The 24,507-nt window shown below is 37.7% G+C and overlaps 1 protein-coding gene across 6 annotated transcripts in view; it reads left to right on the top strand.

Annotated features, from left to right (window-relative positions):
- Positions 1 to 24,507, top strand: part of DICER1 (dicer 1, ribonuclease III) — a 71,390-nt gene that overhangs the window by 34,483 nt on the left and 12,400 nt on the right. For all 6 annotated transcript variants that reach the window (XM_077937950.1, XM_015144431.3, XM_015144429.3 and 3 more), the window contains 14 exon segments: positions 5,419 to 5,551; positions 6,461 to 6,703; positions 7,333 to 7,487; positions 9,884 to 10,016; positions 10,846 to 10,921; positions 11,641 to 11,780; positions 14,586 to 14,765; positions 14,995 to 15,208; positions 15,332 to 15,485; positions 16,847 to 17,029; positions 17,303 to 17,408; positions 17,840 to 18,015; positions 18,970 to 19,744; positions 23,160 to 23,315. In XM_077937950.1, the coding sequence (XP_077794076.1) occupies positions 5,419 to 5,551; positions 6,461 to 6,703; positions 7,333 to 7,487; positions 9,884 to 10,016; positions 10,846 to 10,921; positions 11,641 to 11,780; positions 14,586 to 14,765; positions 14,995 to 15,208; positions 15,332 to 15,485; positions 16,847 to 17,029; positions 17,303 to 17,408; positions 17,840 to 18,015; positions 18,970 to 19,744; positions 23,160 to 23,315 (2,824 nt within the window).

Raw genomic sequence — 24,507 nt, 5'->3', positions numbered from 1 at the left:
CTGTCAGATGGTCACTAAATGTATGGTCCTTTTGGTTTGTGGATACTCTTTTTTTTTTTCCCGCCAAAAAACGTCCTTATTTTGTACTTAAATCAATTTACTTTTCTATGAGGTCCATTAATTGGCCACAGTTGATCCCTAACTTTTCTGCAAGTAGTGATCTCGTAGGAAAAACTAAGCTTTGTTTCCTAAAGTAATTTGGGATTTTTTTTCTTTTTCTTTTTCTTCGCGTGTGTGTGGTGTGTGTGTGTGTGTGTGTGTGTATGTGCGCGCGCACGCGCTTGTGCTTGCGCTTAACTGCTTCTGAATGTTTAGGGGTTTTAAAAACTTTTTTGAATAACGAGAAATTGGACTCAAGGGTAGTCATCTGGCAGTTTTTAGTCTGGTAATTTTCATAGTCATTGAGCCTGATCCTTCTGATGAATACAAAGGAAAATAACTTTAGGGACCAAATTACATTTAAATCAGAAGTTGTAGTTGGAAGGGGACCTCGCTGACTATATAATCCAACCCACTTATTTTTGTAAAAATGAGAAAGAGCCTCAGGAGAGAGAGAGAGATTTGCTATAAGTTAAATTGCTAGTCAATGGCAGAGACAATTCTAGAATCCTAATATCCTGACTCCTAGTGTCCAGTTCTTTCTATCATAGTAATGCCCCGGGCGTCACAGAACACTAGAAACCGGTGCTTTACAACAGGAAGATTGCCAGGAGACGGACCTGGGAGAGCGTGACTAAGGAGGGATTATTTCTTAGAGCAGGGTAAAGCATTTTGGGAGTCAAAAAAGTTTAATGCTGGCGCAGTTCTAAGCCTAGTTATGGACATACTCCCCGTCTCCATTTAGGATTGTATAAGGATTAAATAAATTTTCTGGGGCTTGGAGAGAAGAAATGGGGGTGTATTTTCCACCTTCCCCCTGTTTTCTACATGTATTTTTATGTAAAGATGTGCCAGTTTTTATTGCAGGAATATTAGCCTGAAAAGGTTTATCCAGAATCAGTCAAGTTACTTCCTATTGACTTTAAGGATCAGATTAATTGTGATCAACTTTCATAAAATGTGACTGGAATTTAGTGCTGTATGATGAATCAAGAGTGGTCTGAGGGTTGACTTTATGAGCAGCTAATTAAATATACAATAGACGTCTTGTTCCAGTAAGCTTTTTAATAAGCTTAGAAAAACTTCCTGAAATCCAGATTCTTTCCTTCCATCAGTTTAATGGGAGGAAAAACCCTTCTTTAGTGAATAGTTTCATGGGCATATAAGCTATTATAATGTACATGCAGTTTTCTGCTCTCCTAATTAAAAAAATAAATCACAGCCACTTCTATGTGTAGTGTAGGTATGTGCACAGTCTTATGTTTATGGGTTTCTTTGTACCTTATATTTATATAGGGGTTTGTAAGTTACTTTTATATATATTTAAGACGTATTCACAACACTCCATGGGGGAGGAAAGTAGATGTTCTTTCCATATTACAGATGAAGAAAACAAGCATCAGTGTGTGACCTTCCCCAAATTACACACATATCAAGTGGCAGAAAATGGCTTCCAGTCTCAAGTCTAGTATTCTTTTCACTGTGGAATATACTAGTATTGTGTGATATTGGCATTGGACAAACGTGGGTTCACATCCTGTCTCTACCCCCCCCCCTTTTTTCCTAATAACTTTATTTTGGAAGAATTTTAGATTTACAGAAAAGTTGGGAAAATGATACAGAGAGTTCTCATATGCCCCTCACTTAGTTTCCCCCATTGATGTTATCTCCTGTCACTGTCACAACTAAGAAAACTTAACGTTGACCCATTACTATTAACTCCAGACTTTATTTGGATTTTGACAGTTTTTCTACTAATGTCCTCTTTTTTAAAAAAATTATTTTTATTTTTTTCTAACCACTAGACAGTATGGAATAATGTCTTCTTTAATCCAAGGTGTCATATCATATTTAGTTGTCAGTATCTGCCCAGTTTCCTCTGGTCTGTCACAGTTTTCACAGTTTCTGTCTTGTTTTTGATGACCTCGACAGTCTTCAGGAGTACTGGTCAGGTGTTCGGTGAATGCCCCTCCATTTGGGTTTTTCTTATGTTCTTGAAGTTGGACTGGGGTGATCGGATATGGAAGAATACCATGGAGGTGACCTGCCCTTCTAGTCACTTTATATCAGGGGCTGTCATGGTATCAACCATGAAACATCACTCATCAATGGATTGTGACAGTGTTTGTCTGCTTTCTCTACTGTAAAGTTACACTTTTTCCCTTTTCTTACTCTATTTGGAAGGAAGTCTCCAAGTCTAGCCCATCCTGATATGGAGGGATTAATCTCCACTTGCTGGAGAGGGGTGTATCTATATGTATTTAATGGAATTCTTCTGTAAGGAAAACTTGTCTAGTTTATCCTATTTATGTAACTGTCTACTTATTAATTGAATCATATATTTCAATTGGTGGTTTCATGTTTATTTTATAATTTGGGCCATAATCCAATACTATGTTATTTATTTGTTACTCAAATTGTTCCAACGGTGGCCACTGGGAGCTCTTTGAGGATAGCTCCCATGTTCCTTTGACATACCTTCATCCTTTGGTTTTTGAGCACTTTCTTTGTGATACCACGGGGTGCTCTGGGCTCTTGTATTTCTCCCTGCCTGGCCCTAGAATCAGCCATTTTGCCAAGGAGACTCGGTTTCTTTTCTACCCACTTTTTGGATGTATATTTTGTGAAAGTTATTTAACTTTTAAGTCTCAGTATGTTCATTCGTAAAATGGAAATAATACCTCCCTCTTTTACTGGCTTGTTTGTAAGAGACTTTGTATTAAAAATGGCAGTTTTATCACCTGGCACACAGTAGGTGCTAATTCTTCAGCTGCTTATGCATGCATATAGGGGGTGCAGTATCAGTATGCTATTATGTAACTGTCAGTGATCTTTTTTTAGTGAGATCATAGAGGAATTATATTTGGTTTTCTCACATTGACAAGAAAGTATAAGGTGTAAGGGACACTGTTAAAGGAATTGTTGATAATGTGTTTCAAGAACCTGGCAGAAATTTCAAATGATGGGTTTATATCTTTGAATTTCTTTTCCTCCTATGGTTGTCAGCATTAGTTAGCATGTTTATTCAGATCACAATTTTCTGTAATACATCTGCTAGTTTTCTGAAACTACCATACATATTTCCTATTTTTGGTTATGTTATTTTCAGTCTAATTGGGGAGGCAATGTACATATACACACAAAGTGTAGGCTATGGACTGGTGCCAGACTTTACCTCTGTCATGAGTTAAGTACAGATTGAGAAGAAGCATTTATAAACTCTTAGAGCAGTTTGACAGTAATTTTATACCTGCTGAATACAATAAAATTGATGCTTGAGTTTTAATGCTTTTTAAGTTTCATTTTCTTAGTCGTTCACTTTTATGAAATTCTACAAAACTGTTTGTTTCTGATGGATTGGAAATTTAAGAAGACAACCTGGTTCTCTGCTGCAGATCGTTTCAGAAACACTGTGCATTAGGGAAGAGTATACTTGATCAAACAGCTTGCTGGTGAACAGCTTGTATAAACTCAGTGTAAAAACCAAAAGAAACAAATAATACTTTGTCTTATGTTTTCTGTGGTGTTGCGAGCTCTTTAAGCAGTTTGCAGTGTCCACTGTCCTCTGGGAGTTCACATGTGACTGCCTGGCTTTGTTTTCCCTGAAGCCTGTAACTTTGTCATGGGTACTGGTTACGCATGGCTGAGATTCACCAAGTAGAGAAATATATTTTTCTCTCTAAGCATTATTAGCATAGGTATATCCCATGTAATTATTGCTTACAAGAGATTTTATTTACTGTGCTTGTTGTCTCTTCTGTTCTCTGTGGTTTTGATGTGGGTTTCATTAAGGAAAAATGAATTGACTGTTGTTGCCTCTATTTCTTAGCTAATTGAAGTCTGCCAAATGGATAATTTATAATTTTGGCAAAGTAAAATACATTCTTTGCCTAATTAACAGTAACTTAAAATACATTCTAAATCTCCATTATATTCAAATTGATGCTTATTTATATAAAACTTGAAAGTATGTATTATTTCTAAGGTGATTTATTTTGTATTGTAGACTTTTGGGCATGCTATTTGTTTGCATGTAACACTGCTTTCTGTTACATCTTAAGTTTATTAAAATAATTGAACACACCTTGGAACATAATAAGGGAGCCTCTGATTCTGAGTATTTAAGTACTTGAACTGTAGAACTTGAACTACAAGCTGTAGTTTGTAGACTCCCAAACTAACCTAGACACGCAAGTGTTGTGCTGATTGGGATCAAGAGAGATTCTGGATGGCCACTTCCAGCTCTTTAATATTAGTCTGTTTCATGTATTTTTTTTAAAGAATGATTCAACTTAAAAATGCAATTTTCTATTTGGAATTTATACTATGTAGTATGACTTCAGAGAAACCATGTGGAATCGCTTATATCAGGTGTGGAACCATTTATCCCGTGTGCTGAGTTTTTGAATGTGGATATTTCCAAAATAGCTGTAATGGCAGCACTAACTGTTAACCTTCTGCACCCGTGTAATGTGATCCCGTCCTGTAGCTCTTTGCCATGTCTTAGCTAGAAGGCCAGCTTTCAGTCACAGGCACTCTGGGTTAATACAGAGGAGCAGGCAGGAAGAGAGAGCTCAGGAATCTCCTCTTTCATGACAGGGAAGGGTGGGGGATGCCTTGCCATTTCTGTGCCCCATCCTGTGCTGTGCAGAATTTTGCTCAGTGGCCTGGGGACCACAAAGCATCAGGAATTGAGAGGATACAACATTTCTTTCCCATGGGCTCTTCTAATGATATCAGGTGGTAGGATAAGAGGAAAAGAAATTGCAGCTGGAACTCTTTTGTTACATTTGTGGGGGGTGAAGGTTTCCTTTGGTGTTGGGCTCACTGGTCCTTTCTGTATAAGCACAGCAGGGCCTGTTGCTGAAGCTGTGCATGGTCTAGAGAAGGGTGTTGAGTTGGGAGAGGAGCGAGTGGAACTGGTAGAGGGATGAGTCGAGCTTTTTTCATTGGACGTCCTGTTCCGAGGCCAAGATCTATGAGGATGCATGTTTCTCTCTGACTAGCTCAGTCTCATCCTGGGCCACATTTCTATTAAGTCACCATTGCCAAATCAGCTGTTGGAGGTAATGTGACCATTTCATTTGTCAGTACAAACCAATCTTGTATTTGGCATTATAAGTACTTGGTCAACAGATCTATGTGGTGAAGAGTGACAGTGATTTCTGTTTAAGCAAGTTGGGGAAAAAAGGACCAAGACCGTTTTGTTAGGTATGTTGACAAAAAATACATGTACTTCCATTTTAAAGGAGACTTTAAAAACAAAAGTTTATTTTCTCTCAGCAACGTTTAACTTCCAAATGTGTGTACTTTTTTTAGATTGATAAAGGAAGCTGGCAAACAAGATCCTGAGCTGGCTTATATCAGTAGCAATTTTATAACTGGACATGGCATTGGGAAGAATCAGCCTCGCAACAAGCAGATGGAAGCAGAATTCAGAAAACAGGAAGAGGTAACTTAAAATAAGTGTACAATAACAGTTTTCAGGACATATACAGACACAGTGCCCATAGGGTCTCCCTTTTTTCAGAGTTCCCCAGAATTATTATTATTTTTTGTATTAGGGAATACTTCTTCATATATTAGAGCAGCTGTCCACATGAGGTAGCTGTATAGTGATTTATGTGCTCAGAATTAGAATAGCTATCTGGCAAACCAAATTTGTGTCTTAATTGCCATCACCCAACTTATTTTCTGTGATTGGATTGATGTCACACAACTGCATTTCATGGAAAGACAAAGCATGTATGACTTTAACTCTTGTACATTCCATATGACTATGAATTAACAAACTGAAATCTTTTCCTAGAAAGTGTTTTCTTTTTTTCATTTAAAGGCCTATTTTGTTTGAATTCTTAAAAAAAAAAGCACTATATTTTGTAGATTTTAGCTTAAATGTTGTTGTGCTTTTTAAGGTCTTAATACAGGAAACAGCATTGTAAAGATGCTAAAACCTAATACCATGTTCTGGCTTGTACACAAAAACCTATTTAAAGTTTATTATTTAACTTAAAATTAGCAGAATAATTCCTGTTGAAGGCCTTTTCTACATTGTAGCTGTTTGATAATCTCCAAGTTTGGAGAGTCCAGGAGCCAGTCTAATAGATCTAACTGTCTGAAAACTAGCTTATATTACCATTTAATTTATCCTGAATTCGTTAAATCAGCTTCTTTGTCCAGGTTTCCATGCATCCTGAGTTTTCAGTGATACTGTCATCTTCTTTAGCCTGGCCTTAAGGATTTAGAAGGCCCAAGAGCATGTGTGTCAGAAATAACAGTTGTCATTTACTTTTAGTATGTTTTTTTTTTTGTTTTGGAAATTTTCTTAGAAGTGCTTTTCTTGGTGGATTTTTTTTTTCAGGTACTTAGGAAATTTCGAGCACATGAGACCAACCTGCTTATTGCAACAAGTATTGTAGAAGAGGGTGTTGATATACCAAAATGCAACTTGGTGGTTCGTTTTGATTTGCCCACAGAATATCGATCCTATGTTCAATCTAAAGGAAGAGCAAGGGCACCCATCTCTAATTATATAATGTTAGCAGATACAGACAAAATGAAAAGTTTTGAAGAAGACCTTAAAACCTACAAAGCTATTGAAAAGGTAAGATCAACAGATTAATATATGCTGGCAGATTGGGAAAAAAAATTAATATGGTTTATTTGTTATTCTTTGTATCCATAGAAACAGATAATGAGTTTTATCTACAGGCAATAATCTCAAGAGAGATGTACCCTGTGTACATTGTAAGGAAGTTGAGAAAGATTACAAAGACCCAGCAGTGTTATACAAAGTGTTTGAAAGGGCACAATAAGACAACAGTGAAAATGGTCATCACATACGTTATTGGGGATGAATGTCTGGGAAATTGCATTGTAAATATGGACAGTAACTGTTGACTGCTTACGTTATTGAGTGATTGGAAAATGATGACATGGTAGTTACATTCAGAAAGACTGACAGTCATGTGTACGTGTGTGTGTGTGTGTGTGTGTGTGTATGTAGGCACGGTACAGTATAGACTTTGTACCATATGGGGAGGGTCTCCATATTATTGGAACTGGGAGGCATTTATTGGAAGAAGGTGTCTGCAGCAGGTGACTTTGGAGTATTGAAGTATGTTTAGGAGAGAGAGAGATTTTCAAGAGAGTTTTTTCTGTAGGTACAGAGGCAGACAGCATGCGGCAAAGAAGATGTGTTTTCATCATAAGTTCTGTTTTTCAAATGTTCAGATCTTGAGAAACAAGTGTTCCAAGTCGGTTGATACTGGTGAGACTGACATTGATCCTGTCGTGGATGATGATGACGTTTTCCCACCATATGTGTTGAGGCCTGACGATGGTGGTCCACGAGTCACAATCAACACGGCCATTGGACACATCAATAGGTATGGCATCATATCATTTGTGTGGAAAACCTGGGCATATTGCACAGTTTAAGTCTAAACCTGTACATTTTGTATTGTTTACATTTTGCGGTTACCAGTCTTCTCTTAGACGGGCCATATTTTCGATAAAGAAAAGTTACTTTTTTCATTTTTTTTATCAAAAGGCAAAAACAGTATTGTGCAGCAATAAAAGTTCAGTATTCCTTGGCAAGGCTAACATGATGAAGGCATTTTAAATTAGGTTTAATTTAATTTTATAATTCTCACCAATTTTTTTCTAAATCCTGAAATTTTTTGTTTTGTGCCATAACCATTGGGTAATGTTGAATTTTCCCCTAGCAATAAAGTAACATTGTATTTTTGGGTACATTGTAATTTACTTTGTCCAGAACTGATAAAATTTCTAGGAGCCAAGAAGAGCAGATTCTTTGCTGGATTATATATCAGGATAATTTCTATTCAGAGACGAAATAAAAGAGCAAGTATAAGATTTTCTTTGTAACCTTTTATTTTGAAACAATTTCAAACTTTAAAGTGTGCAAGAATACTAGAATTCGCATATGCCCTTCACCTAGACACCAAGAGAGACTCATTCAGTTTCATGAGAATGTTCTTTGTAGCCAAAGAATCCACCTTAGTGTCAGGAGTTGTCCTCATGCCCTGTTGTCACATCTTCCTAAATCTCCTTCAATCTGGAACCGTTCTTTAGTTTCTCCTTGACTTTAATGACCTTGAAACTTTGGAAGATGATAGGCCGTCATTTTGTAGTCTGACTCTCAGTCTGGGTTTGTCTGATATTTTCTCATGATGAGACCCAGGTTACACGTTTTTGGGCAGCACGTCACTGAAATGATGGTGTCTTCTCCTCATCCCAGCTTACCAAGTTGCACACCATGTTGATTTGTGTCCTTTCCGGTGGTAACTTAGATCACTTGAGTGACGTCTGCCAGTTTTCTCTACTGTAAAGTTCCCTTTCACCTCTTTTATTATTAGTAAATATTTCATGGGGAGATACGTTGTATAAAAATGTATTCCTCTTCCAAGTTTGATTCATTAGTGTAAGCATTCTTTGATATTTCTGGCCCAAATTGATTATTACTATGATGGCTACTAACTCCATTATTTCTGTATTTATTAGTTGGCATTCTACCATCCATTTCTTCTCTCCATTTATTCATTCTTATATTATCATTTTTTAATGTCAACGTGAACTTATGGACTCCTGTTTTATTTAATGGGTTATAATCTGTCATTATCATTTACTGTTTGTTTTGATGTTAAAATTGTTTCATATTTGGCCAGTGGGAACCCCTTAAAGCTAGTTTCTGTGTCTTTTTAACATCTCACTATTATTCGTTGAACACTTCCTTGTTTTATGGCACAAGACATTCTAGACTGCCCTAGCCTTGACGTTGGCAATTTCCTTAAATTTAGTGGAGAATGAGTTGTGGTTAGAAACCAAGAACTGGATACTAAATTTATTCATTGCTACCGAGGTGTTGCTGCTGCCAGGCTTTTGAGTGGACAGAGCTAGAATGTTTGTTTGTTCATGTTTACATCTGTATTTGTTTCAGTGTCTGTCTGTTGATACCTGCATTTTCAGTGTGACGCTAGAGGTTTCATTCTAGATTTCCTCTTTTCTGTCTTTGTACCTCCTTTCTCTGATAGTCAGAAGTTTGGCTCCCATTGTCCTCAAAATAATTAGTGTTCAGTCTTCCTGTATGTAGCTAGTCTTCCTGCTCTGTAGGACTGCCCCTGTGGTCAGGTGCCCTTGCTGCACAGGTCACAACCTCACAGGGCTGCTGCCCATTCCAGCACCCTCCTGATGTGAGTCCTGTCCCAGCATCCCTTTCTGGGCTAGCTTTCTGCCCTGCTCCAACCTTCCCTAGTGCTCTTGCTCAGTGAGCTGCTAGTTCTGCTGTCCTTTTTGTGTCAGCACTGGGCTGTCCCGCCCTCTTCTGATGCCTTCCTTGCACGTGTGCTGGTAGTTGGTGGCAGATATAAGATGATTAAGGAGAAAACGTTGGCAGTGTGTTTTCTTACTGGATTCTGAACAATACTTTGTGCTCTATTATGGTAACACTCAACACATGTGGCTATCAAAATTCAATTTAAAATAAAATAAAAAATGGAGTTTCATAGTTGTACTTGTCACATTTCAAGTGCTCACCAGCCACTGCCCTGCTGGGCATCGAAGATATGGAACATGTTTGCAGAGTTCTGTTAGACAACACTGTTCTGTCTTGTTCAAAGTTTGAAGCAGTAAAGTTTAAATGCCACATATAAATACAAAATCAGTAGAGTGGAAGAGGCACATGACAAATCAAACTTGAGGTTGTAAATATCAATATTTTCTCAGTTGTATATTCAGCCTCAGACTTTCTTTTTCTTCACAGATACTGTGCTAGATTACCAAGTGATCCGTTTACTCATCTAGCTCCTAAATGCAGAACCCGAGAGTTGCCTGATGGTACATTTTATTCAACTCTTTACCTGCCAATTAACTCACCTCTTCGAGCCTCCATTGTTGTAAGTTTAGAAAAAGAAATGATTGTTATATTTTAAAATATGTCATTAGTGGATTTTTTTTCAGCTTTTCTAAGACTTGCAATTTATAGGGAAATTTGATTTTAAAATCTGCTTTCATGAGCAGGAGCCTTGTGTTGACAGACCAAAAATAAAAATAAAAACAAATTTACTTCAAAAGTAGATTTATAGATCACTTTTGTAGTCATCTACATGTTCATATTTGTAATAGACTGTCTAATTTACAGATACTTAGAACCGGACTAGGTGATCTCTGAAGTTTCTTCTAAGGTGTTACTAACATGCACATTTATGACAGTCATTCAACTGTGGCTTAGACACTTAGAGTGATATAAAATGTATTATGCGTTGTCCTAGTTATTTTGTTGGTGACTCAAAAATCTGCTTTTTGTAATACTGTTCTTGGTCCCAGTACTGATTTCCAAATATTCCAAGATGACTAATTTCTATTGCACATAAAAAGCTGCTCAGTACTATTAATGTTACAGCTGTGTTTTGATAAATCTTTTTGTTACATATTTATTGATTAGTAAAAATAAGATACTTTAAAATCTTACTGAAATTTAAATTCATCAAAATTGTAAAATCTTAATTATGACTTAGTTTTTACTGGGCAGGACTTCTAAAGATGAACATTTCAAATATGGAGATTAGAATTTTTAAAAACTTGCTGGAATTTTTAAAAATAAAGAATTTTGTTTTGGCAAATTGAACTTTAAAGATGTTGGGGCAGTGGTTTCATAGGTGTTTCATGTGCTAGAGGTAACATAGCAATGTGCATATACAATGGAAAGGTTTTTGTTATTTTCAGGGTCCACCAATGAGCTGTGTACGATTGGCTGAAAGAGTTGTAGCTCTCATTTGCTGTGAGAAACTGCACAAAATTGGTAAGGATGTTTGAAAAGCATATACAAATAAAAATAAATTGCAACTATTGTAAAAAAAAAAAAGCATATAGAGGACTTTATAGATCTCTAAGGATTTTGTAGAGCTATTCACTTGCTGCTCTTAGTGTGCTTTGGTGAATATAAATATAAGTGTTAGTAACTTGAAGATCCTACAGTGTTGTGGGAGCTCTTTATTTTCCATAGCTTAACTGTAAACAACTGTCATTTATTTGCTCTCTTTAATGACTCCTTTTAAATACATAAAGGTATTTTTGTAATTGTTGAATCATGCACCATGAACACTTGTGTTTTAATATATGAGTCTCTCAAGTTAGTCTATACTAGTACAGAAATCAATCCTTTTTTAAAAATGGACTCAGTTTCTTTTTTTTTTTCCCTCAATCCTGCTCCTTCTGTGTAAGTGAACCCATTTTCCATGGCCATTTTATTTAGCATTGATATGTGCTGATGTCATGTTTAGATGTTTTTGTTTCTGAGCCTTAGAACAGAATTTGCAGTCCTGCTCATATTGGTACATATGGATGCCAAAATAGACTTTGCCTGAAGTGTGAATCTGATTACATTTACATTGTGAAAGGCAAAGGTGCTTTAGTTTCCATGACTTTTCCAGGTCCTTCTAACATAGTTCTATTCTAGATTCTTTACTGATTAAATAGTTAAAATCTGGATTGTGTTAATTCTCTCTTTAAATTTCTTAGGGGAACTGGATGACCATTTGATGCCAGTTGGGAAAGAGACTGTTAAATATGAAGAAGAGCTTGATTTGCATGATGAAGAAGAGACCAGTGTTCCAGGAAGGCCAGGTTCCACGAAACGAAGGCAGTGCTACCCAAAAGCAGTTAGTATTGGTTAGAACAGAGTAAAAATCTAGCATTTCTGACTTTGTTTTCTGCTACATCACATCTCAGCTCCTCTGCTTGGCTGACTTCCCACACCCTTGCAGTTTGGCCCACTCTGGATCTCAGCTCCTTTCTCCAATTCACAGCTTCTCTCAGATCAGCGTCTTTCCTTCCTTATGTAGACTGTGTGCTCTTCCACTTCAGAGGTTGCTTTTATTTTTCTTCTCAAAAGGATTCTTGGACCCATCTCTCATATTCTATCCAGAATGAGGTTATTTGATTTAAATAGACATTCTTTGTTTCATTCATTTTAGTGGTGTGATTCTTGTTTTACTTATGATTTGGGGCTAAGACAGAAGAGGATTTGTATGATAAAATAAGCAAGTGAAAAGATGCCCTCTCAAGATGACAGGTACACTGGAAGGTAGAAGCACAAATATCTGTCAAGAGTTAGGATGTGGGCCATTGGGAATCAAAATAAGTTATTTCCATGGGCTGTTTCCAGCTCAATCTGTGGGCATCCTAGAGAGCTCACCCATGAAAGCATCTCTAAATCTGACTTCTAGTAATAGACATACTTGGCTGAAGTATTTATTTTAAAAATATTTGTTAATATTTTTACCTCATAAGAACCCCAAGCAAAAGCAGAATTTTGCTATGTGTAGTAGTCCCGCTTACCCTTGGAGGGTATGTTCCAAGACCCGCACTACTAAATGCAGTGGAAACTGCAGATAGTACCGATCCTCCAACAGCTCAACGTTGTTTCATTAGAACGTCGACGAGGAAAAAAAATTCATTCCCAGCCAGGGCCACTGTCTCTGTGTGGAGTTGGCACATTCTCCTCGTGTCTGCTTACTCCGGTTTCCTGCTACATCCCAAAGCTGTGCACATCAGGTGAACTGACATGTCTGCGCTGCCCCACTGTGAGTGAGCATGGGGATGCGTGTGCATGTGCCCTGCCACAGAGTGGTGTCCTCTCTGGGATTTGTTCCCGCAGGGGGCCCTGAGCTGCCAGGATAGACTCTGGAACCCTTGGCCCTGAACTGGAATAAGTGGGTGAATAATCATCTTCCTTGTTTTTATTCATCTTTCTTAATTGTATCTATAGCTCACATTTCTTTTAATGCTTAACATTAAAAGTGTTTTTTTAATTTAGAAATTTGGTGATGTTTCTGTGATCAGAAATATGCTGGAAGAATTTAACTGGTTTATGTCAATTAGCCTGTGGGAAAATTGGTTTCTTTCTACCAATTGGTTGTTTCCCTTAGCCAGTTTCTAAGAACCTGCCACAGACATTAAGCGAGGACTTATAGCATATATTATGCTTTTAAAAATATGTTTATACATATTTATGATAGTTTAAGATATAAATTAGGCACAGTAATAACAAAATAGAACAATTGTAACCATATACTATAATAAAAGTTACGTGAATGTGGTCTCTCTCAAAATACTGTACTGTACACACCTATTACTGGACCGTGACTGACCTCAGGTTCTGAAGCCATGGGGGCTGCAGATAAGCAGGGACTGCTGTGCTTGTATCTCAGCTTAAATATGTGGTTCTTTGGTTTTACTTATGTAGTTTTACCGAGTTTTTACTTTATACAATTTTGCATCCAGCTTAGCATTTTCAGGATTCAGAATCATGTTAGTTTTTAAAAAATCATGAATATTACCCATCTTCCCAAAATGCATGTTTCCCTCATACCAAATTTTCACATGAGACTAGTTTCATGTGATAAAGTCGTTAATGATAAGTGTTTCGAAAAGCATAGTATTGGCTGGGTGTGTGGTGGCTCACACTTGTGATCCCAGCATTTTGGGAGTCTGAGGCAGGAGGATCACTTGAGGTCAGGAATCCGAGACCAGCCTGGTCAACATGGTGAGACCTTGTCTCTACAAAAAAAGAAAAGCATAGCACTGCTTGGCATCCTGTTTAAGTAATAGATACATTCTTTATTTTCTGATTCTCTGTTAAATATAACGGTCTCTTTTACCAGCATTTTTGTACCTTTTAACTACAGATGCAGTTCTTTTTCATTGAACCTCAGGAACTGCAAGACCATAATCTGAAGGATTGTGTTAATATTGAAAGCCTAGCAGCAATCTCCATTTAATTATGGTTCACTCACATAATGAGGTAGCCATTGCAAATGATGATATTGGTTCATATTGACTCTGACAGATATTCTCTTTATAGTAATGGGATAAAAATCAGGCTATCTCACAGACACACACATGCCCTAATATATACTAGTGTTGTGTGATTTTATTTGTATTGAAAAATATAAATGTATATATGTTTTTTTACATTTATACATTAAAAAGAGTCTAGGAAATTATACAGTATATCAAAATGTTAATAAAGGCTGTCTTTGAGTGATAGGATTATATGTAATTTTTTAAAAATTTGCCTAACTTTATTTTCTGATACTCTACAGTTAGTACTTAAAAAGCCCAAGGAAGAGATGAGTTTTCTTGTCAAAAGAAATAGATCAAATGAATAGTATTTTTAAAAAGGCCCTGCAGTGTTGAATTGTTTTATATATAATTTTGGTATTAGGTATATAGTCAACAGTACATTATAGTGTATGTGAACTTGGGCCACTATCAGCAGCCCTGGCCTGAGATCCACTGACTTACCCCGCAGGGTTAAGTAATTAAGAGGTGTCATGCCTTGGGTATTTTCTTAGCTTTTTCTCACCAGCTTTTAGTAAAGCCAAAATTAGTTTTCTTGCTGACATCTGGAAAAGAGGCTAATATACTTGAGCATGACACTTAATTTTCCTTTCCACCTCTAGATTCCAGAGTGTTTGAGGGATAGTTATCCCAAACCTGATCAGCCCTGTTACCTGTATGTGATAGGAATGGTTTTAACTACACCTTTACCTGATGAACTCAACTTTAGAAGGCGGAAGCTCTACCCTCCTGAAGATACCACAAGATGCTTTGGAATACTGACAGCCAAACCCATACCTCAGGTAGATATTTCATAATGACTACTTATGTCAAAAACATCTTGCTTAGGAAAAGAAAAAAGAAAAAACTAGTAGAAAGTACCTTTTTTTACCTCAGTATGTTTAATATTTAAAGATGAAGGTGCCTCTTCTATTTCTGCACTGGAAAGCATCATTTCTCTTCTGAAGTTAACTGTAATGGAATAAAATACCTGTTAATTTTGAGGGGTGCTTTATGTTTCCTTTTGCTAAGATTCCACATTTTCCTGTGTACACACGCTCTGGAGAGGTTACCATATCCATTGAGTTGAAGAAGTCTGGTTTCATGTTGTCTCTACAAATGCTTGAGTTGATTACAAGACTTCACCAGTATATATTCTCACATATTCTTCGGCTTGAAAAACCTGCACTAGAATTTAAACCTACAGACGCTGATTCAGCATACTGTGTTCTACCTCTTAATGTTGGTAAGAAAAAAATCTCTTACTTTGATGACTCTAAATTAGATACATATACAGATATACAGCTTAGGTATGAAACTTATCTGTATCTTGTTTTAACAAGCTAAAGAATCGTTTTTCTCTTCTAAGTTAATGACTCCAGCACTTTGGATATTGACTTTAAATTCATGGAAGATATTGAGAAGTCTGAAGCTCGCATAGGCATTCCCAGTACAAAATATACAAAAGAAACACCCTTTGTTTTTAAATTAGAAGATTACCAAGATGCAGTTATCATTCCAAGGTAGGTATTTAAATGGAAAGAAAAATGATGGTGATACTTTGTTTTAAAAGATGCACTAGGTCGGGCTCAGTGGCTCATGCCTGCAATCACAGCACTTTGGGAGGCCAGGGTGGGTGGATTATGAGGTCAGGAGATCGAGACCATCCTGGCCAGCATGGTGAAGCCTCAACTAAAAATACAAAAAATTAGCCAGACGTGGCGGTGCACGCCTGTAGTCCCAGTTACTCGGGAGGCTTGAGGCAGGGCAATCACTTCAAGCTGGGAGGTGGAGATTGCAGCAAGGGGAGATCGTGCCACTGCACTCCAAGACACAGCAAGACTCTCTCTCAAAGAAAAAACACTTATTCACGTGGGAATATAAGTGGGCTGTGACTTTAGCATTGTAATTACTAATAGGAAATATATTAGTTCGTCAGGCATGGTGATGCATGCTGTAATCATAGCTACTCGGGGCTGAGGTGGGAGGATTGCTTCAGTCCAGGATTTGTAGGCTGTGCAGTAAGCTGTGATCACACCACTGCACTCCGGCCTGGTCAACAGATCGGGGGAAGAAAAAGAAAGAAAAGAAAATATAGGTAATTTCTTAAGGTTGACCTGTTCTCTCCGGTTTACTTGCTTACAAAATAAAACCTAAAACATTATAGATAAGGAATTTTCCTTTGTAAAGGGTCAGATAATTTAATGTTGGTAGGCTTTCTTCTTAAAATCTCCATCCTTTTAGTCTCCAAAGTCTTATAGAATTTGATTATAATGATTTCATTTCTTAAAATTTTTATAAGGAATATTAAGCTCTATGAAAATAGTAAATCCAGAATGATTTTCTTTTCTATAAAAGTTTAGGGGATGGAGTTTTGGGGCAATAAAATACAGACAGTTTTCAAATAATTATAGTACTAGTTATAATTCATCTTTGATTTTTTTTTTCCTTTTTGCACCTCAAAACCATATTTTAGTTATCAGGACTATCGTAGTCATAGATGATGCAGTAATACGTTTTATATGACAAGTATCTTTAATGTTTAGCATTAGTAATATGCAAAGTATTTATTTGCATAGTGTACATTTTTTACACTGTTTATATTGATAAAATAGATATGTAAAGGTGCCATTTAGCTTCATGTGTTATCAAAATGTAGATATTTAGAACAAGAATAATAATAAAGTGGGACAATAATGTGTCTGTTTTTACTTAATAAAAATACTGTTGTTATATACTTGAAATATATTTGGAATAAAAATTTTTACTTATTTTTAATCTTTTGAATTCTTAATCATAATTTCCATACTAAAAACAGTTGTGTTTTGAGAACAGTTGATTTAAACCAAAAAGCAACTGATTATTTTTTGTTTTTCTTTTTTAGATATCGCAATTTTGATCAGCCTCATCGATTTTATGTAGCTGATGTGTACACTGATCTTACCCCACTCAGTAAATTTCCTTCCCCTGAGTATGAAACTTTTGCAGAATATTATAAAACAAAGTATAACCTTGACCTAACCAATCTCAACCAGCCACTGCTGGATGTGGACCATACATCTTCAAGGTAAGAAGCTTCAGAGATGACAGTTGGAATTGCACTTGAGGCATTCTTACCAGACATCACTAGACACGCGGAGGTTCACTGTCTGCCTGCCCACTCGTGGACTCTCTGAAATCAGGAGATGCTTTGCACACAAACTTGCCTAAGGGGTAGCCCAGGAGGCTGCAATTTAAATGAGCTCTTCAGATGATTTTCGAGCACAGTGAAGTTGGAGAACCACTATGAATATGTATGCATTTTTGTGTGTTTGATAAAATTGTTTTGGAATTCTTACAGACTTAATCTTTTGACACCTCGACATTTGAATCAGAAGGGGAAAGCTCTTCCTTTAAGCAGTGCTGAGAAGAGGAAAGCCAAATGGGAAAGTCTGCAGAATAAACAGGTAATGATAGTTCATTGTACTAGCATAACTTAGTATTTGTTTGGGTATTAAAGATTATTAAAGATAAGTTTGAATTTTATCTTATCAAGTTTAATGCATGATTCGTTGATTTTTTTAGAAGTTACCTAATCCTCAGATTTTGTTTTGTTTTAATCAGTATTATTGTTGAATGTTATTTGAATGTTCTTTTTGGTAAGTATTGAGAGTTTTGTTTTTATACTTAGCCCATTAATATATCACAAAATCATTCTCATAAATCCTGTGATAAATCCCGGTTGGGCTTAGGGATTATTTTTACAAATATTTTTTAAAATTTAAGTTTTACTAGCATTTATGATTTTCTTTATCCATTAGTGAAATTGGTCTTTTTTTTTAAATTCTTTTGTGTGTGCGCTTTGTATTTATCTGTCCGTTTTTCCCCTTACTTGAAGATACTGGTTCCAGAACTCTGTGCTATACATCCGATTCCAGCATCACTGTGGAGAAAAGCAGTTTGTCTCCCCAGCATCCTTTATCGCCTTCACTGCCTTTTGACTGCAGAGGAGCTGAGAGCCCAGACTGCCAGCGATGCTGGCGTGGGAGTCAGATCACTTCCTGCGGATTTTAGGTATGCCTGTGCAGTCGGCCAGAAAGAACACAGATCATGAGATCCTGGTTGCAGAAGAACAGAATTCAGTTAAAATTGTATATAACATAATTCTTAGTAGAAAGAAAATATAGATATCGTTTGTTCTTGTCAAGTCTCAGAGGGAGATGAGAATCTGAGGTCAGAAATAACCATTACTATTTAAGCCGTAACAGTTGGAGTGAGAATGAATTTGTTTTTTGTTACTGCATCAGCATTTTCAATCTGTTTTTGTTTTAAAAATCCAAACATATGTTAAAAACAATAACCTTAGAATGTTCTTTGTCTTCATTATTTTCTTCCCATTGGTAAAATCTCTGCATTCTAAAAAAACTATTGGCTTAAGCACTCACATTAATTTTGGTTATCCAATTGGCAATATCACGACTGTTCTAGGGACTGAAGGAATTTTAAAATGTAATAGGAATAACCACAGTATTTATTGAGTAGTTACTACAGGGCCAAACACTAGCTTAAATGCTGTACCCTGTGTCAATTAGCTCATTTAATCATTAAGACAGTGCTGTGAGATAGGAATTGTTAGCCCTTTACTCAGGTGCAGAAGCTGAGGCACAGAGAGTTTATGTAAGTTGCCCAAAGTTACTCAGTGGGTTAACCAGAGTGCCTGGGATTCCAACCCATGAAGCTAGGCCCCAGGTCCTGCAGGATGCCTGCAAGCTTCATGACATTCTTAACTACCACACCTAGAGTCTAGGGCCGGGGATTAGCAGTAGAGAAAACCATGTCCCACTTTATAATTTACATTGTGCAGAATTCCAAATAATGTTAAATTCTGGCTTGGAAACTTACTTCTCTTCTAAAGTTTAGGAGTACATTTTTGGGATCTTTGTTTTTGTTTTTAAATTCAAATTGCTGTTGCTCTCAGCCTAGCTGTCTCGAAGAATCTGATATAAAGTTATAAAAATGTCTTTGCAGATACCCTAACTTAGACTTCGGGTGGAAAAAATCTATCGACAGCAAATCTTTCATCTCAATTTCTAACTCCTCTTCAGCGGAAAATGATAATTACTGTAAGCACAGCACAATTGTCCCTGAAAATGCTGCACATCAAGGTGCTAATAGAACCTCCTCTCTAGAAAATCATGACCAAATGTCTGTGAACTGCAGAACGTTGCTCAGCGAGTCCCCTGGTAAGCTCCATGTTGAAGTTTCAGCAGATCTTACAGCAATTAATGGTCTTTCTTACAATCAAAATCTCGCCAATGGCAGTTATGACTTAGCTAACAGAGACTTTTGCCAAGGAAATCAGCTGAATTACTATAAGCAGGAAATACCCGTGCAACCAACTACCTCATATTCCATTCAGAATTTATACAATTATGAGAACCAGCCCAGCGATGAATGTACTCTCCTGAGTAATAAATACCTTGATGGAAATGCTAACAAATCTACCTCAGATGGAAGTCCCATGATGGCCGTAATGCCTGGTACGACAGACGCTATTCAAGTGCTCAAGGGCAGGATGGATTCTGAGCAGAGCCCTTCTATTGGGTACTCCTCAAAGACTCTTGGCCCCAATCCTGGACTTATTCTTCAGGCTTTGACTCTGTCAAACGCTAGTGATGGATTTAACCTGGAGCGGCTTGAAATGCTTGGCGACTCCTTTTTAAAGCATGCCATCACCACGTATCTGTTTTGCACTTACCCTGATGCTCATGAGGGCCGCCTTTCATATATGAGAAGCAAAAAGGTAAGAGATGATTTTTTTATTTTGAGCAGTTAATTATTCAGTGTGCCTGAAAGTGGTTTGCAGCATTGGATAATCTCAGAGGATGAGAACGTATCATGCTCAGAAATTGCTGCACTGGCTGAGCACAGCTGCTCCCTTGTTCTAGCAGGGCCAGCGAAAGCCTGTGGCAGAACTACCTGGCAGTAGATGACTATTGCTTTACATCGACCCCACACTCAAGTTTTGGGGCTTGGCTGATCTCCATGCGTCTTACTTTTTTATTGAAATTCAGTTCAAAGGAAACTATGCAGGAGTGTACACCTCTTGATCCTGATTTGAAGAAATGTGCATTGTAGTCAGTCAAGGAGCTTCTGCTTTGTTGAATTAAACGTTTATTTGAGAGGGTACATCTTGGCTTACAAGGCGTATAGACAGGAGTAAGACGCAAGTCTTGTGGAGGGGCTCATCTCCAAAGTTTTGGAGAGTGGAGGGGAGAGAGTAGCAACAGGCTTCACAGAGCTTGACTGCCGTTCAGTGTGAAGAGGGTGACACCGGAGTTGTGAGTAATAAACGCTCCATAGCTCCGAGGAAGAGCGGGCTCTTAAGCTCAGCATGGACTGAGACTTAAGAAAAGGAATGAAGGTAAGATAGTCAAGTTATGGTGGGAAAAAATGGAAAAAGAAGTGTCACCAGGCAACATGAGCCTCCTGGACAAATACCTTAGAGAGCTGCCGATCACGTGCAGCACTTAGAAGGAAGGAAGGAGCATCACTGTGGAATCAAGGATGGCATCAATGGAGGAGGCAAGTTGACAGTGCATAAGCAAAGTGAACAGATGGCAGAGCATGTCAGTGTCAGGGAAGCAGCCGTGGCAGCAGTCGGAAGTGTGGAAATACCTGAGAAAAGGCTTGAAAAGGCAGGTATGGTGAAGCTGTGTCGTGGAAGGCCTTGAATGCTGGGCTGAGGAGTTTGCACGTGTTTTGAGTGTTGTAGGCACTGTTGAAGGAATTTGGAGCAAGGAACTATTAATAAAGTGGTAGTTTAAAATGATTAATCTGGTAGCAGAATGTAGTGTGAGTTGAAAAGCAAATCCAAACCAACAGCAGAAGCAGAAAATGTCATAGAACTAGAGTTCTGGTAGAGAGGAAGGGGCTGAGGTGAGTGAGAAGAAATAATTTTAGCTAACAGTTTAAAAGTGCTTACTCTGCACTACTCTAAAAGGTAATCGTATACACACACACGTACACACACATGTACACACACACACATATATACATATATATAAGCCTAATTTAATTTTTACAATTCTGAGAGGTGGAAACTTTAATTTTCCCCATTTTATAGGTGAAGATAGGCTAGAGAAGTTAGCTTGCCCAAGGTCACTTGGCAAGCAAGTGGCAGAGCTTGGGTTGAATCCAGACAGCCTGGCTTTGGAGACCTTGCTCTTCCCCATCACACTAGCCGCTTGGGATAGAACTATCACAACAGGCAGCACACCAAGCATTTCCCCGGTGTTCACTCGTTTACTCTTCTCTAAGCCTCTGGGAAAGAGCCGACACATCCCTGTTTTGCAGATGAGGGGACTCACACTTAGTCGAATGGGCTTCTGTCAGGTCACCTAACTGTTCATCCAAGAGAGTCGGGAGTGTGTCCGAGGTCTCCCAGGATGATCTTGAGGTGGACTGGAGGCACAGTCGTAACAACCATGTAAACTGGCAACTTGGGGGCAGGGGCAGTGGCAGTAGCAGGGAGGTAGGGAGAAATGTGGGAAGTCAAGGTTAGAGTTGAGGTTTTAGACCTCATGGAATATGAAGTGGAAATGTTCAGATAATTGAGGCTGTAGGATTCAGATATGGTTTTATAGAGTAGTCGCCATATGGAAGCTCTGAGAACGGATGAGATTTCCAAGAGGTCAAGAGGTGGTTGCAGGAAGAAAGTATCAGAGGCTTCGACAGGTGTGGCATAGGCAGTAGGATAGGATACTCTGTTAGCTAAGATAAGACAGAGGTGGCTTTCTATTACAAAACTTGTCCATTTGTCTGCTCAGAAACCTTCAACTTATTTCTGCAGAAAGAATGATCACTCCCTCAGCCTGCTGTTCAGGCCCTTTCAGCCCTGATGCGTTTTGGATCCTAAGCAGGTGGAAGCCCCTTGCAGCTCATTGGACAGACTCCATGCTCAGACCCCCAGCCTTGGGGCCCTTGCTCTGTCCTTCCTTCTGCAGAGTGCTCGCCCCTGTCTCTATGTGTCCAGAATTTTGCCCCATATCTGAGACCTTACGTAACTCTTTCTTCTTCATCCCGCCCACCGTTTCTGTCAACTTGGAATGTGATTTCCCTCCCGTGGGTCCACGTTGCACTTTATCCTCTTCTTGGCACTTGTGATGCTTTGTTCTCTTAGCTTGGAAAGGGAAGCTGGCAGTTACTTCAGCCTGCTACGTTTCAGGCAGAGAGGGAGAGTACTTTTGGCCATAGTGGTCACACGTGCACTCCTTTTCCCTGCCAGCCTGTGTGTCACGAGGACTGCCCCTCTGTCCTGCTGCCGTGATTCCCTCAGGGTTGCCCAGTCGAGGGCCTCTCACTTGGGGGGTGTCTATTAAACAGTAGTTGAGTTACATGGGAAGAGGGCTAATGAAGTACTTAATGAACCCAGCTTTATGAAAATGAAAATGGGATTGACAATTCTAGACCCTAGTTTCCAAGTAATAACTTGACAGAAATGCAATAATGTGAGCAAATTAGGAAGGAGATAGAGGCATTAGGAAAAACAGACCAGAGTAGAGGATAGACAGTAAAGCTGTTCCATTAATATAAATAAACAGAAACCTTTTGGTTCATTTTTTTAAAAGCTGAATACAAGTGTCTTGAAATGCCTGTAAAACAAAGGAATAATATTTGAGAGAGCATTACAGTTGAAATCCCATTTGTGGCTTCCATTCTAGGAATGTAACATAGTTTCAGTTTTGTTTGGTGCCAGTTTTCACTTTGCAACTAGAGCTGATGGCATCCTCCCCCCATTTCATTGAAAATATTGTGACATCTTGACTTTTTATATGGGTTCTTTTCTACTTTGGTAATTCCAGTTAGCAGTTTGCATTTTATATCATCAGGTTGTATTTTCAAGGCTTTGATGTTGTCTGAATTGTTTCTTCTCAGTCATTCATAAAGAATTTGCATAGCTGTATACATTATTTTTTCTGCTCTGCATCTTATATTCAGAAATATTTGCACCAAAAAAGTATAGAATATGTGGGAATTTAATATTCTTTTTATAACATGAATGGGTAGAAAAACTGTAGAGCCCTTATACTTAATTGATGACCATATAATTAATTTATTAATTTGAGGAATATTTAACTGAGGATATGTTAATATGCCTTGAATGAATTCCAGCAGTGGTCATTTATGGATAAGTATCCTAATATTTTCTGCTAAAGGTCAGCAACTGTAATCTGTATCGCCTTGGAAAAAAGAAGGGACTGCCCAGCCGCATGGTGGTGTCAATATTTGATCCCCCTGTAAACTGGCTTCCTCCTGGTTATGTAGTAAATCAAGACAAAAGCAACACAGATAAATGGGAAAAAGATGAAATGGTAAGTTTGTGTGTGTGTGTGTGTGTGTGTGTAACTGGAGGGATTTACTTTTTGGTGAGCCAAAGAATTTTGTTTTATTAATTTTTTGTTTCATTTTCTTGGTGTGTTTATAATAGAGTAGATGTTTGATATATTTAATTCCTTTAAATACACTGTCTTTTCACTGAATTCAGAAATAGTGTTATAATTTTGATGGAGGCAAATTTCTATTTTTATTACTTCTTTTCCAAAGGCATAGAGTATGTGATGTTTTGACTTTGAGTTTTGCTCTTTAAAAAAAAAAATTTCACTTTGCTGTTATTACAATTTATCCTAGATCCTTAGCTCTGTTCAGTGATATGACTTTTCAGTGACCTGTGATCTCCAGTCTGTCTGTGAAATAATTAATTTCAATAAAATCTTGCTTTTGTAGCTCAGGGTTTTCTCAGTCAGGACTCCTGTGAACTTAAAAAAAAAATATATCATCCATAAAGATTGTTATTTTCTGGAAATAATTTAAATCTTGCCAGTGACTTAAGAAGACTCCACATATCAGCAACAGCTACTTCATTTTGTCTTGTCTTGAAGGCCACCAGAGGGCACTTGGGAGGGCCTCCGAGCTGCAGGAATCAGTGCGGTGGTGGTTGACTGGGGGAGTTCTAGTGCCTCTTCCAAAGTGAAAGGCAATGCTTCAGACAGTTTCATTTCCTGGAGATTTACTTTGCATTAAAGATAAATTGGCTCATTGTTACTTCATTTTTACTTCAGGCCAACAATGATAATGCCATTTTTTTCTTTCACAGGTTATATTTTTAAATATACATTTTCTTCATGTCTTCTTTCTGATACGTGTATCTTATATATCTGCCTTTAAGTATTTCCAGGTAGCATGTTCTGTGACACTATTCAGATTTTTTATCTATTTATTGAGGATGTTTTTAACTCATGTAGTATTTGTCTTATTACAGAATTAGAACTTATTTGGAAAGCGTTAAGGGAATATTTTAATGCAAGTTAGGTCCAAACAATTATTTGTTACTAATTTAGAAATATGTAGAACCTTAGAGGAAAATACATAGATTTTGAACTTTAGAAATGGCATTGTATTTCTACGAATAACATTCCAATAACAGTCATCTTCTTTTATTAATACCGTTTCATAATGTATTTGGCTCTTTTTAAAAACTTGTAGCATAAAGGTGACATTGCCATG

The sequence above is a fragment of the Macaca mulatta genome, chromosome 7 (assembly GCF_049350105.2).
Source record: "Macaca mulatta isolate MMU2019108-1 chromosome 7, T2T-MMU8v2.0, whole genome shotgun sequence".
NCBI classification, from domain to species: Eukaryota; Metazoa; Chordata; class Mammalia; order Primates; family Cercopithecidae; genus Macaca; species Macaca mulatta.
This window is presented reverse-complemented; position numbering and strand designations above follow the sequence as displayed.